Source organism: Neofelis nebulosa, chromosome 2 (assembly GCF_028018385.1).
Source record: "Neofelis nebulosa isolate mNeoNeb1 chromosome 2, mNeoNeb1.pri, whole genome shotgun sequence".
Lineage (NCBI taxonomy): Eukaryota > Metazoa > Chordata > Mammalia > Carnivora > Felidae > Neofelis > Neofelis nebulosa.
In genome coordinates, this window is record NC_080783.1 from 115,581,741 (window position 1) to 115,606,696 (window position 24,956).

General features: G+C 44.3%; 1 protein-coding gene and 1 pseudogene across 1 annotated transcript; both read left to right on the forward strand.

The window, feature by feature from the left end:
• The first annotated feature begins 2 nt into the window (after nt 1–2).
• On the forward strand, nt 3–24,671 carry LOC131503935 (mucin-2-like). The gene is made up of 2 exons (XM_058715732.1): nt 3–141; nt 23,762–24,671. Exons 1-2 carry the CDS (start codon nt 16–18, stop codon nt 24,245–24,247), a joined length of 612 nt encoding a protein of 203 aa, XP_058571715.1. The 5' UTR covers nt 3–15; the 3' UTR covers nt 24,248–24,671.
• Nucleotides 20,305–23,423, forward strand: LOC131503936 (golgin subfamily A member 7-like; annotated as a pseudogene).
• Nucleotides 24,672–24,956: the final 285 nt, after the last annotated feature.

A 24,956-nucleotide genomic window follows, 5' to 3' on the forward strand; every position in this document is an offset into this window, starting at 1 on the left:
TAAGGCTGCACAAGCATGCCTTGTGCACAAGCACAAGCACATGCACAAGCATGTCTGCCCCGTTGCTGCCTAGAGAGAAAACTCATACTGAAACTCTTACCACAAACTTGGATATGCCAGAAAACCAAAGGAAGTAATGAGGTATGTGTGCGTGTGTGTGTGTGTGTGTTATAAATTACAAAGCTAGCTTTATTGTATCCAAACAAATTTTTTTGGCTACAGTAGGAAGTGCAGCTAGTTCCTATTGGAATGAATAACTCAACTCTGGATCCTAGAATAAACAGCTGTACGATTTTTTTTTTATGTTTATTTATTTTTGAGAGACAGAGAATGAGCATGGGAGGGACAGAGAGAGAGGGAGACACAGAATCCGAAGCAGGCTCCAGGCTCTAAGCTGTCAGCACAGAGCCCGATGCAGGGCTTGAACCCACGAACCATGAGATCATGACCTGAGCAGAAGTCCGACGCTCAACCGACTGAGCCACCCAGGCGCCCAACAGCTGTACCATTTTTAATATAAACTGTCCCTTGTGTCTTACCAACAACATAGTTTATCATCACTGGAAGAAGCCCATATTTATTTCCTAGATATCTTAATCCATTCAGTCTGCTATAACAAAACACCACAGACCTGGTAACTTATATACAACAGAAATTTATTGCTCACAGGTTTGGAGCCTGGAAAGTCCAGGATCAAGTTACAGCACAGTCACCCTCTGGTGAGGGCTAGCTTATGGGCTCATAACTGGTACTTCCTCACTGTGTCCTCACTTGGTGGAAGGGGCTAGAGATCTCTCTAGATCTTCTCTTATTAGGGCATTAATCCCATTCATGAGGACTCCATTTCATTATTTATAATTCTTAAAGGACTACCTACTAATACCATCACATGGGCATTAGAATTTTAACATAAGAAAGGTTTGGGGGGGTGGGGCACAAACATGCAGACCATAGCATTAGCACTGTCATATCCAAGTTAATACAGTGGGTGATTTGAAACAACAGGAACTCTTTGCCTCACGGTTCTGCAAAGAGAAGTTCAGAGTCAAGGTTTCTACAAGGCCCAGCTCCCTCTCAAACCTATAGGGAAGGAATTGCTCAAGCCTCTCTTCTAGCTACTGGTAGCTTCAAACATTGCTTGACTTGTACATTCATCATTCATGTCTTCACATGGTGTTCTCTGTGTGTCCTTACATCATCTTCTCTCTGGGCATATCTGTCCACATTTCCCCTAAGGACACCACTCATTGGTAGGACCCACGCCAATGACCTCACTTTAACCTGATTACCTCTATAAAGACCCCATTTCCAAATAAGCTCACATTATCAGGTGGGGGGATGTGGACTTCCAAAACACCTTTTGAAGGACACAATTCAACTCCTAACAGAACCTTAGACAAGATGAAAAATGAATTGGGAGACTAGTATTCTAGGAAACATATTCTGTTTCTAATAGAGTGAATAGAATCTATTGCAGACAAGAGTCTGGGCTTCATTTCTTGTCTTTTTTTTTTCCCCCCTTATTAAAAGTTTAGGTCGAACCCATGTGAAATAGCCATTTTTGAAGGTCTCAGTGGTCAAATATTGGCCATTTCCTGTGGCTCAACTGAATGATTTAGGGATAGCCTTGTGGTAACCTACCCAGTCATCCTTGCACAGCTGAAAGATCAGCTGGACTCCTCCACTGCCAGACCCAGGTGACCTTGGGATGGCCCAGCCCATGGAGGACTCCCATCCCTAGGGCCTACCTGTAGTTCCCCAGCCATAAGAAAGGCCTCAGCAGAGGGTCAGGGTCACAGCGATAGTGAGGCTAGCAGTTCCCTCTCCCTGGAAACCCTGGTAGAGCTTGGGGAGGTGCCTTGCCCAGAGCTGTGCAGTTGCATGTCTGCCTAGTCTTCTGTTTAATGAAACTAGAGACTGGGCTCCTGGGAGAGCCCTCTCAGCTTGCTTCATGGATAGTAGGCATGTGTAAAAATGGGACGCTGAAGGGAGCCGGCACTGCTGTCTAGTTTCACTCTGGTAGAAAGGAGTTTAGACACAGAAAGTACTTAAACATTTCATTTATTTGAACAGGCTTGCCAAACTCCTGAAGCACACCAGACCTTCATGTAAGGCAAAAAGAACCTAATAGAAAGAATGCCAAAAGAACCATTTTTCTTCTTTCTATTACATATGTGCACACCTCCCTTCTGCCCACATCAAAGGTTTTAGTTCTCACACTGGTTCGATGGCGTCCGGGCTGCATTGCAGCATGTGGGGGCCCTGGCTGATGCAAAGGTCGGCTAAGGGGAAAGCTAGGTTGCTAATACAGGGGTTCCCCACATCAACCGAGAGCAAAATGGTTTCCCTGCTTTGCAGCAGACTGTTCCTGGGCTCAACAGAGCCTGCATTCTTGCCTTCATCATATTGTATTTTGATAAATATGCAAGATTGGCAGAAGATGACTAAACAGAAGGAGGGAGGTGTGTGAGAATTGTGCTGACCCCACTCCGTCACCAGCTTGCTGAGTAGCTGCTGCTGTGCAGCCCTTCCTGCCTGGCCCCCTCTTTACCCTGGGGGTTAGGGGGCACTTTGAGTGAAGATTATGAACTGTTGGGGGTCAGTGTTAAAATATCCTTGAACTATCAGACCAAACAGAATTAGGAAGTAAGCTTTTGCTCTTAACCCCAAATTTAAGTTTCTAAATGCCTAGGAAATATAATAAAAAGATACTCATGTGCAGAAATACGTTGTTGGGGGAATTTAAAGGACAAACAGAAAATAAGATTAATTTTTTTATCTAATGGGAAATGAGTCAAGAAAAACCATTTTTCTGAATTAAGAAACTTCTGTCCTTCACATTCCTACGTTTCACTTCCCATTACCTTCTCGAGACCCTGACTTTCCCTCTATCCCAGGCAAATTTATTATTCTATTTAATAGCCATCATGGAACCCTAGACAGACATCTCTTTCAATGCCAAGTATACAACATTCTTTATGGTAGAGATAAGAAAATCTCTTTCAAATTTGAATCATTGAAAGTCATGGATTTTAGGGGCACCTAGGTGGCTCAGTTGCTTAAGCATCTATCTGACTCTTGTTTTGGCTCAGGTCATGATCTCATGATTTGTGAGTTTGAGTCCCGCTTTGGGCTGTGTGCTGACCGCTCTGAGCCTGCTTGGGATGCTCTCCCTCTCCCTCTGCCCCTCCCCAACGCCTGTGCTCTCTCAGAATAAATTTTTTAAAAAAAAGTAATGGATTTTATGTCTCAGGAAGGTTTAAAAACATTTTTTTAATTTTATTTTTAAGAATTATCTACACCCAACATGGGGCTTGAACTCACAACCTTTTTTTTTTTTTTTTTACGTTTATTTATTTTTGAAGGGGAGAGAGAGCATGAGCAGGGGAGAGGCAAAGAGAGAGGGAGACACAGAATCCAAAACAGGCTCCAGGCTCCGAGTTGTCAGCACAGAGCTCAGTGCAGGGCTCAAACTCAAGAGTCTTGAGATCATGACCTGAGCTGAGGTCAGACACTTAACGAACGGAATCAGCCAACCAGGTGCGCCACAACCTTGAGATTAAAAGTTACATGCTTTACAGACTGAGACAGCCAGGCGCCCCCAAGGAAGGTTTAAAAAGTTTTTTTCGATAATCCCTACCATGATCAGCTCAGAATTACAGAATTGGCTTATTTCTCATCTTAGTTATTGATTTAAAGTTAAGTGGACTAACCACAAAGATAAGAAGAAAAAAAGCTATAGATCAATATCCTTGAAATATCTATTGAAAACCCACAGCTAATATTATATTCAGTAGTGAAAGACTGACCACGTCCTTACTAAGATCAAGAACAAGATTCGGATTCACAAGGTCACTACTACTATTTAACACAGTACTAGAAGTCCTAAGCAGAGCAATTGAGCAAGAAAAAGAAATAAAAGGTACCCAAATTAGAAAGAAAGAAGTAAAACTATTTGCGGATGACATAATTCTATGTATGGAAAATCCTAAAGAATCATCCAAATCCTTCCCATCCTCCACACCTTCACACCTACTAGAGCTAATGAGTGAATTGAGCAAAGTTGCAGGCTACAAGACTTCATAAAAATTAAGAACTTTTGTCCATCAAAAGACATTATCAGGAAAGTGAAAAGATGACCTAAGAATTGGAGAAAATATTTGCAAATCATATATGTGATAAGGGTTTAGTATCCAGAATATATAAAGAGTTCTTAAAACTTAACAACAAAAAACAACCCAACTTAAAATGAGCAAAGGATTTGAACAGGTCTTTCTCCAGACAAGAGGTACAGAATGCCAATCAGCACATGAGAGGATGTTCAACATCACTGGTTATGAAGGAAGTGGATATCAAAACCACAATGGAATACCACTTCATACTCACTAATATGGAGATACAGATATAGAGATATATTTTTATGGAAATAACAAGTGTCAGTAAGAAGGTAGAGAAATGGGAACACTCACACATTGCTAGTCATAATTATAAAATGGTACAGTTGCTGTGGAAAACAGTTTGGTGATTCCGCAAAAGGCTAAACATAGAATTACCATATGACTGAGCAATTCTACACCTAGGTATATGTCCAAGAAAAATGAAAACATACATCCACACAGAAACTTATACACAGATATTTACAGTAACATTATTCATAATAGCCAAAAGGTGGAAACATCCTAAATGTCCATCAATGGATGAATGGATAAACAAATTGTGGTATATCCATATACTGGAATATTATTTAGCCATAAAAAGGGGTAAAATACTGGTACATGCTACAACTTGGATGAACCTAAAAAACATTATGTTAAATGCAAGAAGTTAATATCCAGAACAGGCAAATCCATAAAGACAGAAAATAAATTAATGGTTGCCAGGGAATGAGGGGAGGAGAGAACTGAGTGTGATTACTTATGGGGTGGTCTTCTGGGGTGATGAAAAATGTTTGAAACTAAAGAGGTGGTGATAGTACAACATTGTGAATTACGAAATGCCCTGAGTCATACATTTTTAAATTGTTAATTGTATGCTATGTGAATTTCACCTTAAAGACACATGCACACACATGCACAATGAGATATCGCTTCACACCTACCAGGATGGCTTTTGTTAAAAAAAAAAAAAAAGAAGGAAGAGAGAAGTGTTGGCAAAGATGTGAAGAAATTGTAACCCTCGTATGATGCTGGTGGGGATGTAAAATGGGGCAGCCACTATGGAAAACAATTGGCAGTTCCTCAAAAAGCTAAACAGAATTACATATGAACCACCAATATATACCCACCGAGTTAAAAAGAGAGACTCAGGGGCACCAGGGTGGCTCAGTCTGTTGAGCGTCCAACTTCAGCTCAGGTCATGATCTCGCGGTCTGTGAGTTCGAGCCCTGCGTCAGGCTCTGTGCTGACAGCTCAGAGCCTGGAGCCTGCTTCAGATTCTGTGTCTCCCTCTATCTTCACCCCTCTCCCACTCATGCTCTGTCTCTCTCTCTCTCTCTCTCTCTCTCTCTCTCTCTCTCTCAAAAATAAACATTAAAAAAAAGAGAGAGAGGGGCGCCTGGGTGGCGCAGTCGGTTAAGCGTCCGACTTCAGCCAGGTCACGATCTCGCGGTCCGTGAGTTCGAGCCCCGCGTCAGGCTCTGGGCTGATGGCTCGGAGCCTGGAGCCTGTTTCCGATTCTGTGTCTCCCTCTCTCTCTGCCCCTCCCCCGTTCATGCTCTGTCTCTCTCTGTCCCAAAAATAAATAAAAAACGTTTAAAAAAAAAAAAAAGAGAGAGAGACTCAGATACTTGGATGCCAATGTTCCTTGCCACATTATTCATAATAGCCAAAAGGTAGCAACAACCCAAATGTCCATCAACAGATGAATTGATGAACAGATGAGTGGTGTGTGTGTATATATATATGTGTGTGCGTGTGTGTGTGTGTATTTAAGAATATTATTCAGCCATAAAAAGGTAATTCTGACACACACTACAACATGGATGAACCTTGAAAATATTATGCTAAGTGAAATAAGTCAGACAAAAAGACAAATATTGTGTGATTCCACTTGTATGAAATATCTAGAATAAGCAAAGTCATTCAGAAAATAGATTAAAGGTTACCAGAGTCTTAAGGAGAGCTGAGAATGCGGAGTTACTACATAATGGATATGGTTTCTGTTTGGGTGATAAAAAATTTTAGAAATAGATAATGATGATGGAGGTACAATATTATGAATGTGATTCATGCCACTGAATGGTACACTTGAAAGTGGTTAAAATGGCTAATTCTATGTTACATGTTTTTTCCCACAACTTTTTTTATGTAAGTGGTTTTATTTATTTTTTTAAGTTTTTATTTAAATTCCAGTCAGTTAATGTACAGTATAATATTAGTTTCAGGTGTACAATTTAATGATTCAACACTTCCATACAATACCCAGTGCTTATCACAACAAAGGCACTCCTTAATCCCCATTACCCATTTAACTCCTTAATCCCCTCACTCCCTCCCCTCTGGTAACCATCAGTTTGTTCTCAATAGTTAAGAACCTGTTTCTTGGTTTGCCTATCTCTTTTTTTTCCTCTGTGTTCATTTCTTTTGTTTCTTAAATTCCATATATGAGTGAAATCATATGGTATTTGTCTTTCTCTACATTATTTCACTTAATATTATATTCTCTAGCTCCATTCACGTCATTGCAAATGGCAAGATTTCATTGTTTTTTTTTTTATGGCTGAGTAATATTCCATTATATATATAGGTATAAAATTGCCCACATCTTCTTTATCCAGTCACTAGTCCATGGACATTTGGGCTTCTTCCATAATTTGACTACTGTAGATAATGCTGTAAACATCAGGATACACGTATCCCTTTGAATTGGTATTTTTGTATCTTTTGGGGTAAATACCTAGTAATGCAATTGCAGGATTGCAGGGTAGTTTTATTTTCAACTTTTTGAGAAACCTCCATACTGTTTTCCAGAGTGGCTGCACCAGTTTGCATTCCCACCAACTTGCAGGAGAGTTCCCCTTTCTCCACATCCTCACCAACACCCGTTGTTTCTTGTGTTGTTGATTTTAGCCATTCTGACAGGTGTGAGGTAATGTCTCATTGTAGTTTTGATTTTTATTTCCCTGATGATGAATGATGTTGAGCATCTTTTCGTCTGTCTGTTGGCCATCTGTATGTTTTCTTTGGAAAAATGTCTATGTCTTCTGCCCATTTTTAATTGGATTATTTGGTTTTTGGGTGTTGAGTTGTATCAGTTCTTTATAGATTTTGGATACTAACCCTTTATCAGATATGTCATTTGCAAATATGTTCTCCCATTCTGTAGGTTGCCTTTTAGTTTTGTTGACTGTTTCCTTGGCTATGCAGAAGTTTTTTATCTTGATGTAGTCCCAATAGTTTATTTTTGCTTTTGCTTCCTTGCCTTCAGAGACATACCTAGTAAGTAGTTGTATGGCCGATTTCAAAGAGGCCACTGCCTGTGTTCTCTAGGATTTTGATGTTTTCATGTCTCACTATTAGATCTTTTGAATTTCTTTTTGCGTATGGTGTAAAAAAGTGGTCCAGGTTCATTCTTCCCGCATGTTGCTGTCTACTTTTCCCAACACCATTTGTTGAAAAGACTGTCTTTTTCCCATTGGATATTCTTTCCTGCTTTGTTGAAAATTGATTGAGCATATATTTTCCCCACAACTTTTAAAAGTCAATGTAATATGCAAAAAAAAATTGAACTGTACACTTTAAATGTGTGAATAATATTTTATATAATTTCTATCTCAATAAAACTGTTCTTTAAATAACACAATGCAAATACAAGCAAAGCACAAGAAAGTGGCAGAGCTGTTATTGGTACTACCAGAAGTCCTTTATTAGCCATGTTACAAGGACAAAACCACGTCTACATTTCATTAATCTCCCTAAAAATACTATTATAATAAGGTTTTTCTGATGAAAGCAAAACTATGATTTTTACTGATACTAAAAAATTACTTCAATTGTTAAAAAAAAAAGTAAGTGGGCTAGAAAAAGTATCAATCTTGTGTCTGTGATAAATGTTTACCTGGTAGATCTTGTTTATTTTACTGCTTTGGAGAAATTAAAATTGCCGAGGTAAGTGACTATGAAGTTTTCATTTTCTTCCACTCCTGCCTTCTCAGCCCAGACAACTAGGCATTCTAGACAGCTTCCATTCCTGCCAGCAAAACTTTTTCAACCTCATTCAACTTATCTTTAACTCTTAAAAAGCTTTCAGTACAATGATCTGAATCTTTCCTAATTGCCTAATTATCTAACAAACTGATAAGAAGCCAGAAAGTTCCCTCACTGATGTCTTAACTTCAATTTTTTTTTTAATTTTTAATTTTTGAGAGAGAGAGAGAGAGAGAGAAAGAGAGCATGTGCAAGCAGGGAAGGGGCAGAGAGAGAGGGAGAGGCTCTTAAGGAGGCTCCACACTGAGCACAGAGCCTGACTCGGGGGTTCGATCTCACAACCATGAGATCATGACCCGATTCGAAATCAAGAGTTGGACACTTAACCTACTGTGCCAGGTGCCCCTTAACTTCAAATTCTTTTTTTTTTTTTTTAAGTTTATTTATTTATTTTGAGAAGAGAGAGAGACAGAGTGTGTACAGGGAGAGAGCGCAAGCAGGGAAGGGGCAGAGAGCGATGGAGAGAGAGAATCCCCAAGCAGGCTCCTCACTGTCAGCACAGAGCCCAACGCTGGGCTCGAACTCACCACCATGAGATCATGACCTGAGACGACATCAAGAATCGGACGCTTAACCGACTGAGCCACCCAGGCGCCCTGAGAATTAGGTAATTTAAATGCTAGTGGCACAGATGATCCCAAGCTAGATAATGGTAGGAAGATTTTTATGAAGCAAGATTTTTAGGAGAATTTTTATGTAGCAAGTTTTCAGATCTAATTAATGGACTGATATCAGAGTGGTATTTCCTGAGTAGACACTGTACTTGTGATAAAAGCCTGGGGGTGATGTTGAAACAAAAACAGGGGTTACCATTTGCAACTATGTGCATGGAACTAGAGGGTATTATGCTAAACAAAATTAGTCAGAAAGACAAGTATCATATGACTTCACTCATATGAGGACTTTAGAATACAAAACAGATGAACATAAGGGAAGGAAAGCAAAAGTAATATAAAAACAGGGAGGGGAACAAAACATAAGACTCTTAAATATGGAGAACAAACAGAAGGTTACTGGAGGGATTGTGGAAGGGGGGGATGGGCTAAATGGGTAAGGGGCATTAAGGAATCCACTCCTGAAATCATTGTTGTACTATATGCTAACTTGGATGTAAATTAAAAAATAAATTGAAAAAGTAGTAAAAATTTTTAAAAGGGAAAAAAAGGGTTAAATATTGGCAGCAAATAAATCACAGAGTAGACCAAGAGTTTGTGATATTTTATTTTTTATTTATTTTTTTTAAATTTTTTTAATGTTTATTTTTGAGAGCGAGCGATAAGAGTGCAGCAGGGGAGAGGCGGAGAGAGGAGAGAGAGAGGGAGACACAGAATCCGAAGCAGGCTCCAGGATCCGAGCTGTCAGCACAGAGCCCAACGTGGGGCTCGAACTCACAAACCGCGAGGTCATGACCTGAGCTGAAGTCAGACGCTTAACCAACTGAGCCACCCAGGCCACCCTGAGGTGGCTATTATTCTTGAATCTTGTTTCCAGTTCCTTTTCTTTGTCACATGTATCCTTACCTGTGGTAGTAGATTTATTTTTCCTGAGAACAATAAGCCACCTCAGAAAGGGAATCAACAGCCTGAGTATTGTCTACTTAGAACACTTATTAAGTTCGTGCTCCTGACTCAGCGAAGGTACACAGCTAATTACAGCTTTATAACATCCACCCCCAGCCCTTGACATTTACTTACTTGGTATTGTTATTTTTTCAGAGGGCTTTTTTTTCCTGACCCTAAAATGGACACTAACAATACACTACTATCAAAATTTGCCTTATGATGAAAACTTTACCAATTTCATGACTGGGGTATCATTCTTTATAAAATATAAAGTTTACAAAATTCAAGTTTGAAAACCCTGGCCTTGAATCAGTGATCAAGGAAATGTCCATCCTCCTCTGCCTTCTTCCAGATCTCCATCCATCACACTTATACACTTCTGTGCCTGGGTTTGGAACGACAGGAGGACAGTAAATCCTGGTGTTGGAGGCTTGGGATCTGGAGTCAGGATGACCCAGATGCAAATCCCAGGTTTGCCTCAGCTTCCTCATCTATGAAATGGTAATAATCAGAGTACCTACTTCATGGAGTGGCTCTGTGATTTCAGGAAATTTATTTAACCAGTTTGCTTACTGGTAAAATATGGCCATCAGTAGTATCTAAGAAATAAAGGAGGTAAGGCAATCATGTGTTTATACAGTGTCTGGAAAATTATGATTTTAAGTAATACCTATCACTGTCTTTGTATTCCTTGTACTGCTGTAGGCTTGAACCACTCTAGATAAGTCTTATGGGCCAATTTGTGTCCCTTTGATTCATGAAAGGATATAGACTCTGCATATCATCTTTAACACTGCTTCTCCCGGGGACAACTCAAGATGCCATCAGCCGATGAGGGCAAAAGCCTTACATTAAAATCTATTGCACAGGTGCTGAGAAAGAAGGTACTTTTTTTTTTTTTTTTTTTTAAGTAGGCTCCACACCCAGCATGGAGCCCAATGTGAGGCTTGAACTCATGACCCTGAGATCAAGAGTCCACTGAGCCACCCAGTCACCCCAAGGAGGAAGATTCTTAAGGTCAGTGTAGATTGCTCCACTTGGAAGTTGGTAGCCCTCAGGTTTTGGCCCCTTCCTCCCCTGTCCCTTTTCTGCACTTGGCTAGATTGCCATTGTCTGGAAGCACAAGGCTGAGGGCAGGAAAGGGTTTACAGGAGGTGGGTGGGCTGCCACAGTTCAAGGCGGGCCACATTTTTCCAAGGGGAGCCAGCTGGGACCTTCATTTTCCTGAATGTCATTTGTAATTATGCACACAGCATTACGAGTACTGAATGCTAGTCTAATGGAATGTGCCCTGAGTTCAACATATAAGATGCATATAAGTGGCCCCTAACCTGTGCAGGCGAGTGAGTCAGATTTTACCCACCCCAGGGTTGCTCCTCCTTCCTGCTGGAAGTCCAAGAAGCCAGGAGCCACCTGGGACCAAGGGGGCAGGCCTAGTTCCTAACATGGGAAACAATGGGCAGGGATGCTGAGGGACCCAGTCTCTGCAGCTGGTGTTCTGTTATTTCTCCAGTGGACCCTTAGTTCACTGTGGTGACTGAGGCCTGCCCCCCACTGACCCTGTCTTTCCACAGTTACTGTGGCTACCCAGGCACCACCTTCCTTCCATGGCAACAGCCACCACTGCTTTCTGGGGCATAGGGCAAGAAGAGGACATTCTTTTCCCAGAGTGAGGCTCACTTCTTTGTGCTACAGCGCTCTATGGATAGACAAAGCTCTTCAGCTGTGGTCGTGCATGTGGCCACTTGTGGCCTGCAGATTCTGGCACCCAAAGGGCTGAGAGGAGCCAGCTTTAGAGTCCAGCCATCTTATGGCCCTGACTTTATACACCCCTTCTTCCCCTTCCTATTCTCGCCTACTACCTGCCCTTCTCTCCTCCTGCCTCCCCCTGCATCTCCCTCCTCCACCTGGGTACTTTCAGACATGATTCAAACACTTTGAATCTTAGAAAACTCCCAAGATCCTTATGCAAATTGCCTCCCTACCTCCACACTGACTCTCTAGGCTTCACATGACATTAGCTGCAGGGGAAGAGTGTGTGAGGGGGTGGAGAGAAGGGTGATTTGGCTGTGCCTGTCCCTCTGCCAGTCTGACAAGATTCCACTAGCAGAGATAGAAATGGGGTGGTATGTCAACCAGAAATGGCTAATGTTTTGCTGTATTAACTCACCAGGCACTTCTCTGGTAATTGTATGTTGAGTTTATCTCATATAAGTTATATATATATATATAAGAGAGAGAGAGAGATTCCTTAACTATAGCTATCTATGCTTATTTAGGCTCCAAACACTTAACACATTACTGTGTCCTGTGGGCTCAGATGTGTATTGACAACCCATGACAGCCAAGTCCCATGACAACCAAGAACTAAGGACTAAGGTTACTCCATTTTACAGATGAGGAAATAGGGGCACACAGAGGCTACCTAACTTGCTCAAAGGCACACAGTCAGGATTCAAACCCAAGCTGTCAAGCTCTGAGGCCCAGGCTCTGACTTTCTTTCCCTGTGACAAACCCTGACAGATGGTAGGCTGCCAGAGGACTTCTCTTTTGAGGCAGCCTGGGCAAATGAGGAGCTACAAGGAAAAGGACATATACTTACCAAGCTCTTCCACCAGCCAGAGGCTCTAAGTCATGGTGTAAGCATCTCCTTAGATGAGCATAGAGTCCAGTCCCAGCCAACAGAAGCCAAGTTTCAGCAGGTTTTGTCTTCTCTGTAAGGGCAAGAGTGTCCTATTTAAATCACTTCTCTACCTGGGGATCTGTACACACATTTTTACTGAACACTTTCTCTGCATTTTGCTAAATTCTGTGTATGGATTTACTCTTTTAAACCCCATATCCTTGGGGCGCCTGGGTGGCGCAGGGTATGATCTTTCAGTTTGTGGGTTTGAGCCTCACATGGGGCTCTCTGCTGTCAGCACGGAGCCTGCTTCGGATCCTCTGCCTCCCTCTGTCTCTACTCCTCCCTTGCTTGTGCTGTCTCTCTCTCTCAAAAATAAACAAACATTAAAAAAAAATTTTTTTAAACCTCACATCCTCATGAGGAATGCGCTATTTTAAAAATACAGCTTTGGGGCATTTGGGTGGCTCAGTTGGTTAAGTGTCCCACTCTTGATTTCAGTTGGCTCAGGTCATGATCTCATGGTCCGTGAGATCAAGCCCTGAGTCCAGCTATTTGCTGACATCGCAGAGCCTGCTTGGGATTCTCTCTCTCTCTCCCTCTCTCACTGCCCCTCTACCACTCATGCATGCTCTCTCACTCTCAAAGTAAAAAAAAAAAGAGAGAGAGAAAGAGGAGCACCTGGATGGCGCAGTCAGACTTCTGTGTCTCTTCCTCTCTCTGCCCCTCCCATGCTCATGCTCTGTCTCTCTCTGTCTCTCAATAATAAATAAACATTAAAAAAAAATTTTTTTAAGAGAATATCCCCTTCAGTCATATCTAAAATATGGAAAAAAAAAAAAACTTCCACAAAGTCACCCAAGTCCTCTATCCATTTGTAACATGCCACACCAACGTCCCCAAGTTTCTGAAGCGCTAACTCTAGAGTTAAAGACAATCTGAACTGTATCACATCTAATGAGCCTCAGCAGAGAGTGACCACCATTACCCCTCCTCTTACTTTGTCTGCACTCCATCCCTGCTCCCCCAAAACACAGTCCTCACACTGGGACTCGCCCCCTCGGCTGCCCCTCCCCCATCACGACTGACCTTTGTGTTTATTTCTGTTGGAAACTCTGAGGTCGAACATTCTAGACAATTGCTAAGATACAGTCATGGCCATCAGGTTTTTTGTTTTTTGTTTTTTGTTTTTTGTTTTTTTGGTGTGCTCACATCCCTGCCTCCTGGTCTCCTGCTAACAGAACCATGCTGACTAGGCAGGCAAACTTTTTAGGTTTCCTTTGATTCTGTTGTGTGTGGAGGGCTCCCAGTCACAGCCTGGGGGGTGGGGGGCAGGCACCAGGCCAGCCCTAGTCTCTTCATCCCCTTGATCCCCTTGACTGCAGACATTGGCCTAAGGAAAGGGCACATAACCTAAGTAATCAGTCTTGCCCTGGAATAAAATCCAGGGCACGTGGATCATAGGGAAGAGACGTAGACAGATTCAGATCTATTTTGGAAACACAACCTAGGAGACTTGATTAACCACAATGAATTTGAGTTTCTCCCTCTCTAAGGTGAGGGACTTAGACCAAAAGCTTTTGGAGGCACCTCCAGAATCAGACAGTCTGAAGCTCTGTAGGAGTTCCGCTTCAAAGAAGTCACTCTGTCTGGTCTAGCCATGCCCTTTCAGGGACAGGGTACCTGACAAAATTGTGCCTCCAGGGAAATGTTACTTCCATAATTTCAGACTCGGAGTTGTTGTCCCCCTTCTCCTCATCAAAACCTACTTTCAGGTTCCCAGTTAAACTGTTAAACTAAGAAATAAAATAACTAATAACTGCTTCCAGTGTGACCCTTTACAGGAATATTTACTGTTTTTGGTTTTGGGGTTTTTTGTCAGGAATATTTAAAATATTTACATCTTAAAAGAGAAGCAAAACTTTAAACTATGATGAACAATGCATGGCACAATACCTCTCAATATGACAATATGTAAACAGGTGAGTGTGTATGCATGTGTGTGAATATGTGCACATGTATGGTGTTTATGTGAGTGTGCAAGTGAGCATGTATGCATGGGAGTATGTATGCAAACGCCATGTGTGTCCATACATGTGCATTTGTATCTCTGAATGTATACATGTGTGTGGCCATATCTGTGTATGTGTTTGTGAGTGTGTGTACACCCATGTGTACATTGCATATACATGTGTACAGTATGATTTACATATGTGAATGGGTAGACATGCACACACAAACCCATGCATGTGTTGTGTGCATGTATATATACCCATATCTGTGTATACGTGAGTGCAGCTGTGTGAGCACATGTGCACATATATGAGCGTGTGTGGCCATGCATAGTACGTTTGTGAGGGTGGGCGTGCCTGCCCCTGTGTATGTGTGCACTATAACAGCCAGGTGACTCTGGAGCTGCAGAAGGCAGAGGCAAGGAGTAAAGCACTGGCATTCACAGTGTCTAGGAACCAGGCCACCTCAGACTAGCAGAGGGCCCCAAGGAGGGAGCAAGGCTTTCTCTAAGCCAAGGAACTCTACACCAGAGCGGCTACAATATTGTTCTTTGCTGACAGGACCACCAAGGCACAGTGGTGATGCCATGTGCCCAGTGCCCAATGCCCAGCCATGGACAGGAGAGCTGCCCTCTAAAGAGCCCACGTCTCCTGAGCTCCCATGGCCCACTGAAAGCCAGCAGCCCCAGCCTCAGGAAAGGATCTTTCTACAGGTTCTTTACTAATTTTCATAGACAGAACCCAAGGCAGAGCCCCAACGCCAGACACTCCTGGACAGCCTGGCGTCGAAGAAGGAATCCAAGGTCAGGCTGGCTCAGTATGAAACTGAATCTTCACCTGACACTCAAAGAATGGAATGGTTCCTGTCATCTCCCAGAGATGTGTAGATGGAGCCCTACTAGTCCCCAGGAAAGGAAGAACTGGTTTTTTCAGATGCTAATCATCCAGGGTTTATGGGTTCTAGAACTCTAGTGACAGATGGGAAGCATTTGGAGAAGTAAGTAGGCCTCCCTCATGTGGACTAAGTGGAGGTCTGAGGCCCGGCTGGGGAGAAAGGGAGGTGGAGAAGGGTGGCTACAGGGGGTTAGCAGGGGAAGTTGCCCAAAAAAGAGAGGGTTCCTTGCTTGAGAAGCACAGAGGTGGGAGCTTGAGGTGGGAGAGCCTTAGGAGCCTACCCTGTGAGGGCACTGTTCAAGGCCTCCTCTGGGGCACTAGGCAGCTGAATCACCCAGTGAGCATGCTCCCAAGGCCTAGAGGAGGTTCCTCCTGGAGGCCTGAAGAAGACTTGCCTTCACATGTTACCTCACATGTCACCTCACCTTAGCCCCTGCTGTGACTGGTCAGTAGGAGTGCCACCCAGTCAGGGCCACAGGCCTTGGCTGCACACCCATGTGACTGACACGCTATCTGCCACCAGGATGGCCATGACCTGAGGAAAGCAGAGCACTGGGCACCCCCCAGAAGCTGGTGAAGTCACCATCACCTATGTTTGGAGGGCTCACAGGCTTGGCCACGGAGCCAGTTCAACACACAGTGACACCCCTATTTCTGAGTTTTCAGGGGAGAAACGGTTCAGGATATCATGGGAGCAGTGTTAGCCATTTGATATGTTTTGGAAATGGAACGTGACCTTACTTCATGCCCCAAACTAGTAAGACAGATTTGCCAGTGACACCATGTAGTCCCATTGATTTGAAGGTACCACCTCTCAAGTGACTGTCTAGGTTTGAAGAAGAAGGGATTTCAAGTACAGGCCTCGCCGGAACTGTGAGCCCCACCCTGAGTGTGCCCACACACCCATTCAGGATTTGTCACTTTCTGAGCTTCGAGGGCGTGGCTCTCTGCCTCTTGGTAGTTCACAAATAGCTAACTCCAGCTGAGCTGTGGGAGGGGCTCTCACATCTGGAGGGAGGGGAGCTCAGGTTCCATCAGTCCTGGCACATCCCCTACCTGTACTCTGTTGGGACCCCCACCATCAGTGCAGTGATCATACCGGGCAGTGGCACCTGGAGCCAGCCCCTGCTTGTCAGCCACTCAGCTCCCCTGGGCCCCGGGCCTTCCACCACAGCCCTGTTCACCCTCTGTTATTCTTCTCTGGGTGGCACCCGCTCAGGGCCCTTCTGGGCACAGCACTTAGCAACCGCTTCTTTTAGCTCCATCCTGTGCCCAGGTTTGGTGAGCACAGGGTTCCTCTTCACCACCCCCCCCATGTTGGCTAGTCTGAGGCTAAGCTTCTGCATTTCCCCAAGCCGCTCATTCACCCATCCCACCCGCAGGCCAAAACCCTTAACAACTGGATGAAGCAAAAACGCCAAGGCAACTGATTTATCACTTTCAATATGCGACACGTATTTTCCTTTCCGAAGGCCGGCTGTGGGAGTCCAGGGTGTACAATGAATCTCAGGATGATACCTCCCGGAGGAAACCATAAACAAAGGAATGCTCTGGGTAGTCAGAGAGACGGGATTTGGGCAGAAGAGCAGGAAGGGCGGGGAACGAGCTTATGACCAGGTGGCATGATCAGCAGCCTGCCAGACAAGATCCAGTCAGAGACGTCTAGTTTGGCTCCAGCAGTATGTTTGTGAATTAGTTGCAACATTTAAAAGTTGGAAGGTTTCAGGGGCACCTGGGTTGCTCAGTCTAAGTGTCCAACTCTTGATTTTGCCTCAGGTCATGATCAAGGGTCATGGGAGGTCCACACTCAGCATGGAGCCGACTTAGGACTCTCTCTCTCTCTCTCTCCCTCCCTCCCCACCCCCAAAATAAACAAAATAAACTTTAAAAAGAAAAAGGTTTCACATAACATAAAAGCCTGGATTTGTCCTGGCTTTTCCGGAGAAATTAGGAAAGCTGGTAATTGGGCCTGTGTCCTTTCATAGCACTTCCTGAGTGGAGCAAGACCAGGATGGCCGCCTCTGAGCATCCTTCAGTTTCCCATCACTCAGCCTGGCCCCTGACCCTTGGCTCAGAAGAAGGTCAAGAAACCACCCTTCCCTGAGGTCAGGGCCAGCCTGAGCAGTCTGAAGATCAGTCACAAAGAGGGCATGAGCAGTCTGGGACCCCTCTAGAAATTGCAGGGGTGAGCCCAAGAGCCAAGTCTTCAGGAAGAAATGAGTTCATAGACCTCTAGGAAGTCCAGTACGGAAGTCCCTGCCTCATCCAGGAAGGCCAGATGGGGCCACCCTGACAAACCACTCCAAAGTGCCGGGAACCCACCATCACAGGAAGGAGCCGGCTGGCCCCCATCAAGGGAGCTCCACCACATGTCTGGAATGATCTGAGAGGGCTTCCAGGGCCCCCAAACTGAGGAGGACTTTGTAAGGTTTCTGGAAGTGTTGCTCTTTTTCTGTTTCCTCTTAGTGATTTACAGTTGTATCTCTAAGCAAAGAGTTCCTTGTGAGCTTGTTTAGCGGGAACAAGGGAGGAGGGCAGGCTGGGGAGACTAAGGGCTACTCCATGATGAAAGGGAACTCCCAAAGAGACAGAGGTGGCTATGAATTTAGATTTGGGAGCTGCTAAAAGGAAGAAAGGATCCTGAGACCAGGAAGTGATCCATGGAAACTACCAGGCCTTGGTTACCTCTGTTGCTTCGCACCACACCAGAGAAATTTCTAGATCAGTGGGTGCTGGAGCCAGTTCCTACCACCTTGCAGGAGCCAACTGTATACATCTTTCCCCTGCCTCACAGTCAGGGTAAGTGGTTTCACTGGTAGCTTGAAATCAGCCAGCTGTGGGAATATTTCTACCACAGAAGTTGGCAAAAGCTACCAGTTAGAGGTCCCCCCCACCACACCCCCGCAGGAAGTGGTTGTTAATTATTGATGGGCACACCACTGCTGGTTCTCCTGTGGACCACCTACCTGTCAGGTCTGGCCCAGGATATGCCTCTGGGGACAGGTCATATCGCAGTGAGAGAAACCCCCAGACTCCACATTCCCCCATGAGTCCCAAACAGAAAGTGAACCAAGCAGGCAAATAAGCTAAATCAAAATCCAACGGGAGTTCTGAATTATGCTGAATGTTCACTGACTTCTCTCTTTTTTCTAATTGCATCTCCAGGGGGTCCAGGTCTGGGGAAATGCTTTCTTTCCTCTGAGCTGAGTTTTCTTTGTTTTTCCTGAGCTGAGTTCACACAGAAGAAGGGTTGGGGCCAAAATTCATGCTGGGAACAAAACCCATTCGAGGCACCGGCCAATACCTTTCCACCTCCCTGCATAGCTGACCTCCCAGCCCACATCTGCAAGGGTCCTAGTATTGCACGGGGAATCCATGACATGTGTGGAATGGTGGGGAAAGGAGTCAGAAGGGGAGAAAGTAGCGCTTTCTCCACATTCCAAGTCTTTCTCTCCCTAAATGGCCTAGAACAAACTCCTTCATTCTACTCCAGCCACTGACTGCAGGATCACACTTATGGTTTTGCCATCGGCATAAATGTTGTTCTCAGATATCTTTATTTCTAGTCACCTTTAATCTGTCATACCATTGATCCCATTGTACTGCTCTTAAATATCACAGACATTGCCAGGTCTTTATTTCTTTTCTTTTCTGTCTTCTGGATCTCTTCCCACCCAGCTGGGAGATGGAGGTTGACCCACTGGACAGCCCCTTCAGTTTTTCGTATTGCCCTGGACAGTAGCATCCAGCTGAACTTTGGTAATCATCAACTCAAGGAAAATAAAAGTTATACAAGAAAGGATGTATAACTGGTACTTGGCAAGTGTGAGAACAACTTTATGATTACTTTCATAATCATAATGATGTAAATATTTAACAGTTGATTTAACCAAAAATTGTGAAACAACTCAAGTGGGAGAAGGCCTACAGGAAAATTCTCCTGTGTTTCTCCTTCATGGTTGCACCTCACTTCTCACGCCAGATGCATGGCCTTGTCCCACACCGAGCAAGTCTCTGCAACATCACCTACATGTCCTATAATTAAGCTCTGACAGTAACCAGAGTTAGATGCAGACCCCACAGGTTCATGGCTTAGTTCCACGAGACTTCAGATGCCAATGGCAAGTGGTGGGTTCCTGGGTTGCTTACAATGTCTGTCTGACTCGGCTATAAATCAGAGGTTCCCATGACCATTTTGCTCGGATTCGATCATTGGCTGGAACCATTCACAGAACTCAGGGAAACACTTATGCTTACTGGTTTATTACATAATGAAGCATATGATAAAGGATACAGATGAACAGCCAGGTGAAGAGGTGTGGTCTGAGAGGGTCCTGAGCACAGGAACTGCCATCCCCATGGAGTTGGGGTGTGCCAACCTGGAAGCTCTCCAAACCCTGTACTTTTAGTGCTTTTATGGAGGCTTCATCACATAGGCATCATGGATCATTAACTCAGTCTTCAGCCCCTGTCCCCTTCCTGAAGAATGGAGGGTGGGACCTGTTGGGGAAGGTCATCAAGAAGACGGGACTGTTAGTTGACCCATAAGTTGGACCCCGGTGATCAGAGGTCCCCACCCCCTCCCCTGTCCTTGGAATGTGGGTTCCACTTGCCTTTACTACTCCTAGAGGCTGCTCCAAGGACACAGCTTTGAGTAATGATGTGGTTTTGAAAACGCCTGCATAGTATACATGACTGGCTCCAGTTAAGGACTTTCTCTCTCAACCTAAAATGTGGCAGGCGGGTGTGGGGATCCACTTGTCCTGCTGCTGCCCAAGACTAGCCTCTCCTATAAGTTCCCTTTGCTTCTTAAAACTGCCACCTGCTAACCTGGCGTGGCCTGCCTCTTTCTTGGGTCTCTCATTGCCCTTCCCTTATGGGCTGGTTTCAGATTACAGCAGGGAAGCTCCCAAGGGTTTCTTTCTTTCTTTCTTTCTTTCTTTCTTTCTTTCTTTCTTTCTTTCTCTTTCTTTCTTTTTTAATGTTTATTTATTTTTGAGAGAGAGAGAGAGAGAGAGAGATAGCTTGAGTGGGGGAGGGGCAGAGAGGGAGACACAGAATCTGAAGCAGGCTCTAGGCTCTGAGCTGTCAGCACAGAGCCCAATGCAGGGTTCAAACCCACGAACCATGAGATCATGACCTGAGCTGAAGTCTGGTGCTTAACCCACTAAGCCACCCAGGCACCCCTCCCAAAGGGTTTCAAAACCTACAGGGACTGGAAGTTCCAAGCTTTTAATTCTGGTTTGGTCTTTTTGGTGACTGGCCCCCATCCTGAAGCTATCAGAAGACTCATTATCCAGAGTTGCCTCATTAGAACAAAAGACACTCCTATCACCCAGAAAATTCCTATGGATTTAGGAGCTGTGTTCAGGAACCAGGGGCAGAGACCACCATATATATTTTCTATTACTTCACAGACGGTGTTACTTTTCTAGTTAGGCAACAAGAGATGCTGATCCCACTGGGGTGTACCATCTACAAGGGAAGTCTGGTTGTGCACAGGTGGTAAGCCAGGTCCCACGTAGCTTTCGGGCAATGAAACAAGGACTTCTTTTCTCAGGTTCAGCTATTGATTCTTCCTGGAATCAGGATAAACCTGCCAACCTGAGGCTCCTGATAACCTTCCTGGGATCAGGCCCCTCCTTCTTCCTACTCCCCTTTTCCTCCGATTCCTCTACAGTCCATGTACCCTCTTTAAGATTCCTCTTTTCTCTCCTGTTTCCTCCTCGAGTCCCATCCTCCCAATCAAGTATCACACATAGAGACTGGCAAGGGAATGGAGGGATGCCAGGTACCAGGGGAGGCCTGGGATGAGCCAGAGGGCATGATGTCTGGCTCCAGCCAACAGCTGCTGCATAGGCATAAAGGTGACTTGTTCCCAGATCCTTCTACTTATCTGGAGATCCTCGACCTGTTTTGTGTAAAAGTCTGCATTTTAAATGTTGACATTTTTGGCTAGACCCAGAGACTTGAAATGATGAGAAACCTGGTTTCCGCATCTTTGAAAAAATTTCATTCAAACAGTCACAGAACAGGACAACATAGGCAGTGTGACTGCTGCTGGAGGGCCGAGGAGGCGGCAGGCCCAGCCAGTCCTCACCATGAGGTCGCGGCAGGCACCAGTGTCTGGGAAGGTATTCATTCAGCAAGACGACAGCAGCACCACACACTGCCAGCTCCAGACCAAGGAGAGCCGGAGTGATAGGCAGCAGTTTGAAAAAACAATTCGAACTCTAAGTAACCTTTATGCAGAAGCAGAGAAGCTTGGGGGCCAATCACATCTTGAAGGCTGTTTTGGCTTCCCCATATTCTTACACATGGAAACCCATTATGAGAAGGTTCTGGAGACAGCGTCCCAGTATGAGAGTGAGAAGATATATGCTTTCCAAGGCCTCCCCCGACAGATCCTATTGAGAGAGGACTTCGAGTTATTGACATCACCATTTATGAAGACAGAAGTGTGAGCAGTGGGAGATAAACCTAGAACTAAAGATCCCTCCTCCAGCTGGGACCCTCATCTATCCACTGGCCGATCACAGAGTGTCCCCTACCTCCTCTCTGCTGCCAGAGCAATGGCGCCATTTACCCCAAGGACTAACTTTCTAAAATTCCACACCTGGAGTGACCACTAGTCACTCAGCATCCACTTTGTGTCTCCAAACTGTGTAGGACTCTGTAATTTTTTATTAGTTTCTGAGAAAACACAATGAAGCATTTCACTTTTTTTTTTTTATTCAAAGCCATTGAGGGGCACCTAGGTGGCTCTGTCGGTTGGGCGGCCAACTTCAGCTCGGGTCATGATCTCATGGCTTGTGAGTTTGAGCCCCATGTCGGACTCTATGCTGACAGCTCATCACCTGGAGCCTGCTTCAGATTCTGTGTCTCCCTCTCTCTCTGCCCCTCCCCGACTTGTGCTCTCTCTCAAAAATAAATAAATGTAAAAAAATATATTTTTTACAGCTGTTAAAATAAGCCGTTAGCTCAACACAAAGCTAATTTCTCATCTGCCACCAGGACAGTGGTTCTCTCATTCCTGGGGCCAGCTTCCCAGGTGGCTCAAGACTTCAGCAAGTCCCATCTTAGCCAGCGTTCAGTCTTCTTTCCCCCAAAGTCAGAAAATACTTTTCTCCAGGATTTTGGTGAAAGGTAGGCTGTGTCTGTGGTTTTGCTGACGCATCTCCCAGATCTCAGAGAATTACCAGTTTTGCATGACCAAAATCTTAAAGATCGATTTCTGCTGTTCAGTTTCTCCAACTGAAGCTCATTGGAAAAATAATGCATAATGTTATTTGTTTTGTTATAGCAATTATTCCTAATTAAAACAGTATTTAGTGCAATTTCCAGTTATTTTTCTTTGGAGAATTTTGCTATTGCATTACCTTGAATGTTGGGAGGATGTAGTATGTGTTGCGTGTTCCTTACAAAAATAAGTAAGTACAATAAAGTGGATGCTAAACTATCAAACACATAAATGTCCCTGCCCTGTCCCTGAATGTGTAATAAGCAAGTATAATAAATATTTTAATTATAGTTTTGTTATAAACATAACTTATGAAAAAAATATTTGATAGGAATAATACTGTATATTCCTAATTTTTAACTTGTCCCTACTGGCAAACCTTATGATTGAGAGACCTTCCTCATATACAGTATTCAGTGCACAGAAATCCTAGGATTGGTTCAAGTACAGTAAGTTCAGTGAGTTCCAACTAAAACTCTTAAGTCCGAGTCTGTGTTTATAGTTCTTCTGGCGATATGTTTTTGGTTTCAGGGTTCATTATGCCCTTCATTCATCTTTGGGGTTTGAGAGCACTGTATTTGGGAGAAAGTTAAGAAATATATTAGGAAAGAATGAAACGGTTAAAAGTTTTACTTTCAGAGATACTCTAGGTGCTACTGGATTTCATATTTCAGACTTGGTTTCCTTTATGGATCTGTTAGTTATTCAGTAAATCCCATCAGTCTGTGTAATATTTTAACTGTATAAAATTCCTTTGTTACTTTATAGCCTGTGATAATGTATGCCTTTTACACCTGTTGCAATAACTTTACTGAAATAATAACACATTAGTAAAGCTTTTCTTTTTTTAATTTAAAAAAAATTTTTAATGTTTATTTATTTTTGAGAGAGAGGGAGAGACAGAGCATGAGCAGGGGAGGGGCAGAGAGAGAGGGAGACACAGAATCTGAAGGAGGCTCCAGGCTCTGAGCTGTCAGCACAGAGCCCGACACGGGGCTCAAATTCACGAACCGCGAGACCATGATCTGAACTGAAAGTCAGACACTCAGCCAACTAAGCTACCCAGGTGCCCCAGTAAAACTTTTCTTAAACAAACAAACAAGCAAAAAAGCCTTCACAGGACGTAATGAAAATATTTATATTCTAGTCTTCTGGGGCAGCCAAACACAGAAAGCAGGTGGGACAAAATCTGTAAACTTCCCTATTAAATCTGTTTGGTCTTTCAGAAACTGCCAAAAATCACCACCACCATCACCATCATCATCATCATCTCCACCATCATCATCACCACCACCACCATCACCATCATCACCACCACCATCATCATCATCATCACCACTATCATCATCATCATCACCACCATCATCATCACCACCACCACCATCATCATCACCACCACCATCATCATCATCACCACAACCATCACCATCACCACCACCACCATCATCATCACCACCACCACCACCATCATCATCACCGCCACCATCACCATCATCATCATCACCACCACCATCATCACCACCACCACCACCACCATCATCATCACCACCACCATCACCATCATCATCATCACCACCACCACCATCATCATCATCACCACCACCACCACCATCATCACCATCACCACCTTCATCATCACCACCACCATCATCATCATCATCTACCTTCGCACAGTTCTGACCTTCAGAACATGCTTTTCTCCAATGAACTAAAAACTGGGACTTATAGTTGAAAACTGGCAGTTTTAATTCAACAGAACAAATATCATCACCAAAAAAGCCCACAGGCCTGCAGACACTGGCTGAACACTCCTCCGACCTTTCCCCTGAAAGCCGCCTCTCTTCCAGGCTTGCCAGTGACAAGGCCACCACTGCCCATCTCCCCACCTCACCCTCAGCACACAGCCTCTTCCCTGGGGTTCCAAAGCATGAGAGCACCTTGGCTAAGCTGCTTCCTTCCAAATAATTTCCTTTTTTTTTTTTTTTAAATGTTTATTTATTTTTGACAGAGAGAGAGAGACAGAGCATGAGCAGGGAAGGAGCAGAGAAAGAGGGAGACAGAATCCAAAGCAGGCTCCAGGCTCTGAGCTGTCAGCACAGAGTCCGACGCGGGGCTCAAACTCACAGACTGCGAGATCATGACCTGAGCCGAAGTTGGCCACTCAACTGACTGAGCCACCCAGGCGCCCCATCCAAATGATTTTCTGTCTCTGCCTCTAAGATCTTCCCCTTCTCGTGTGTATCCCCACGAGGGACCAGCAGGTGGAGGCTTCTCCGTGCCACCCCTTGTCTGGGATATCAGAAGGGGCAACTGAGAGCTGTGAGGTGGTTCTCTGAGGGCCAGGACCATATCAGGGCTTTCGTGGTCTTGCTGCAGAGCACATGCCCCAAAGGCTCCACCACCAACACACACAGGCCCTCC

Coding starts and splice junctions, on each gene's coding strand:
- LOC131503935 (XM_058715732.1), top strand. CDS start 16: ATGCCTTGTGCACAAGCACAAGCACATGCACAAGCATGTCTGCCCCGT. Junction 142..23,761: donor AAACCAAAGGAAGTAATGAG/GTATGTGTGCGT, acceptor TTGGTCTTTCAG/AAACTGCCAAAAATCACCAC.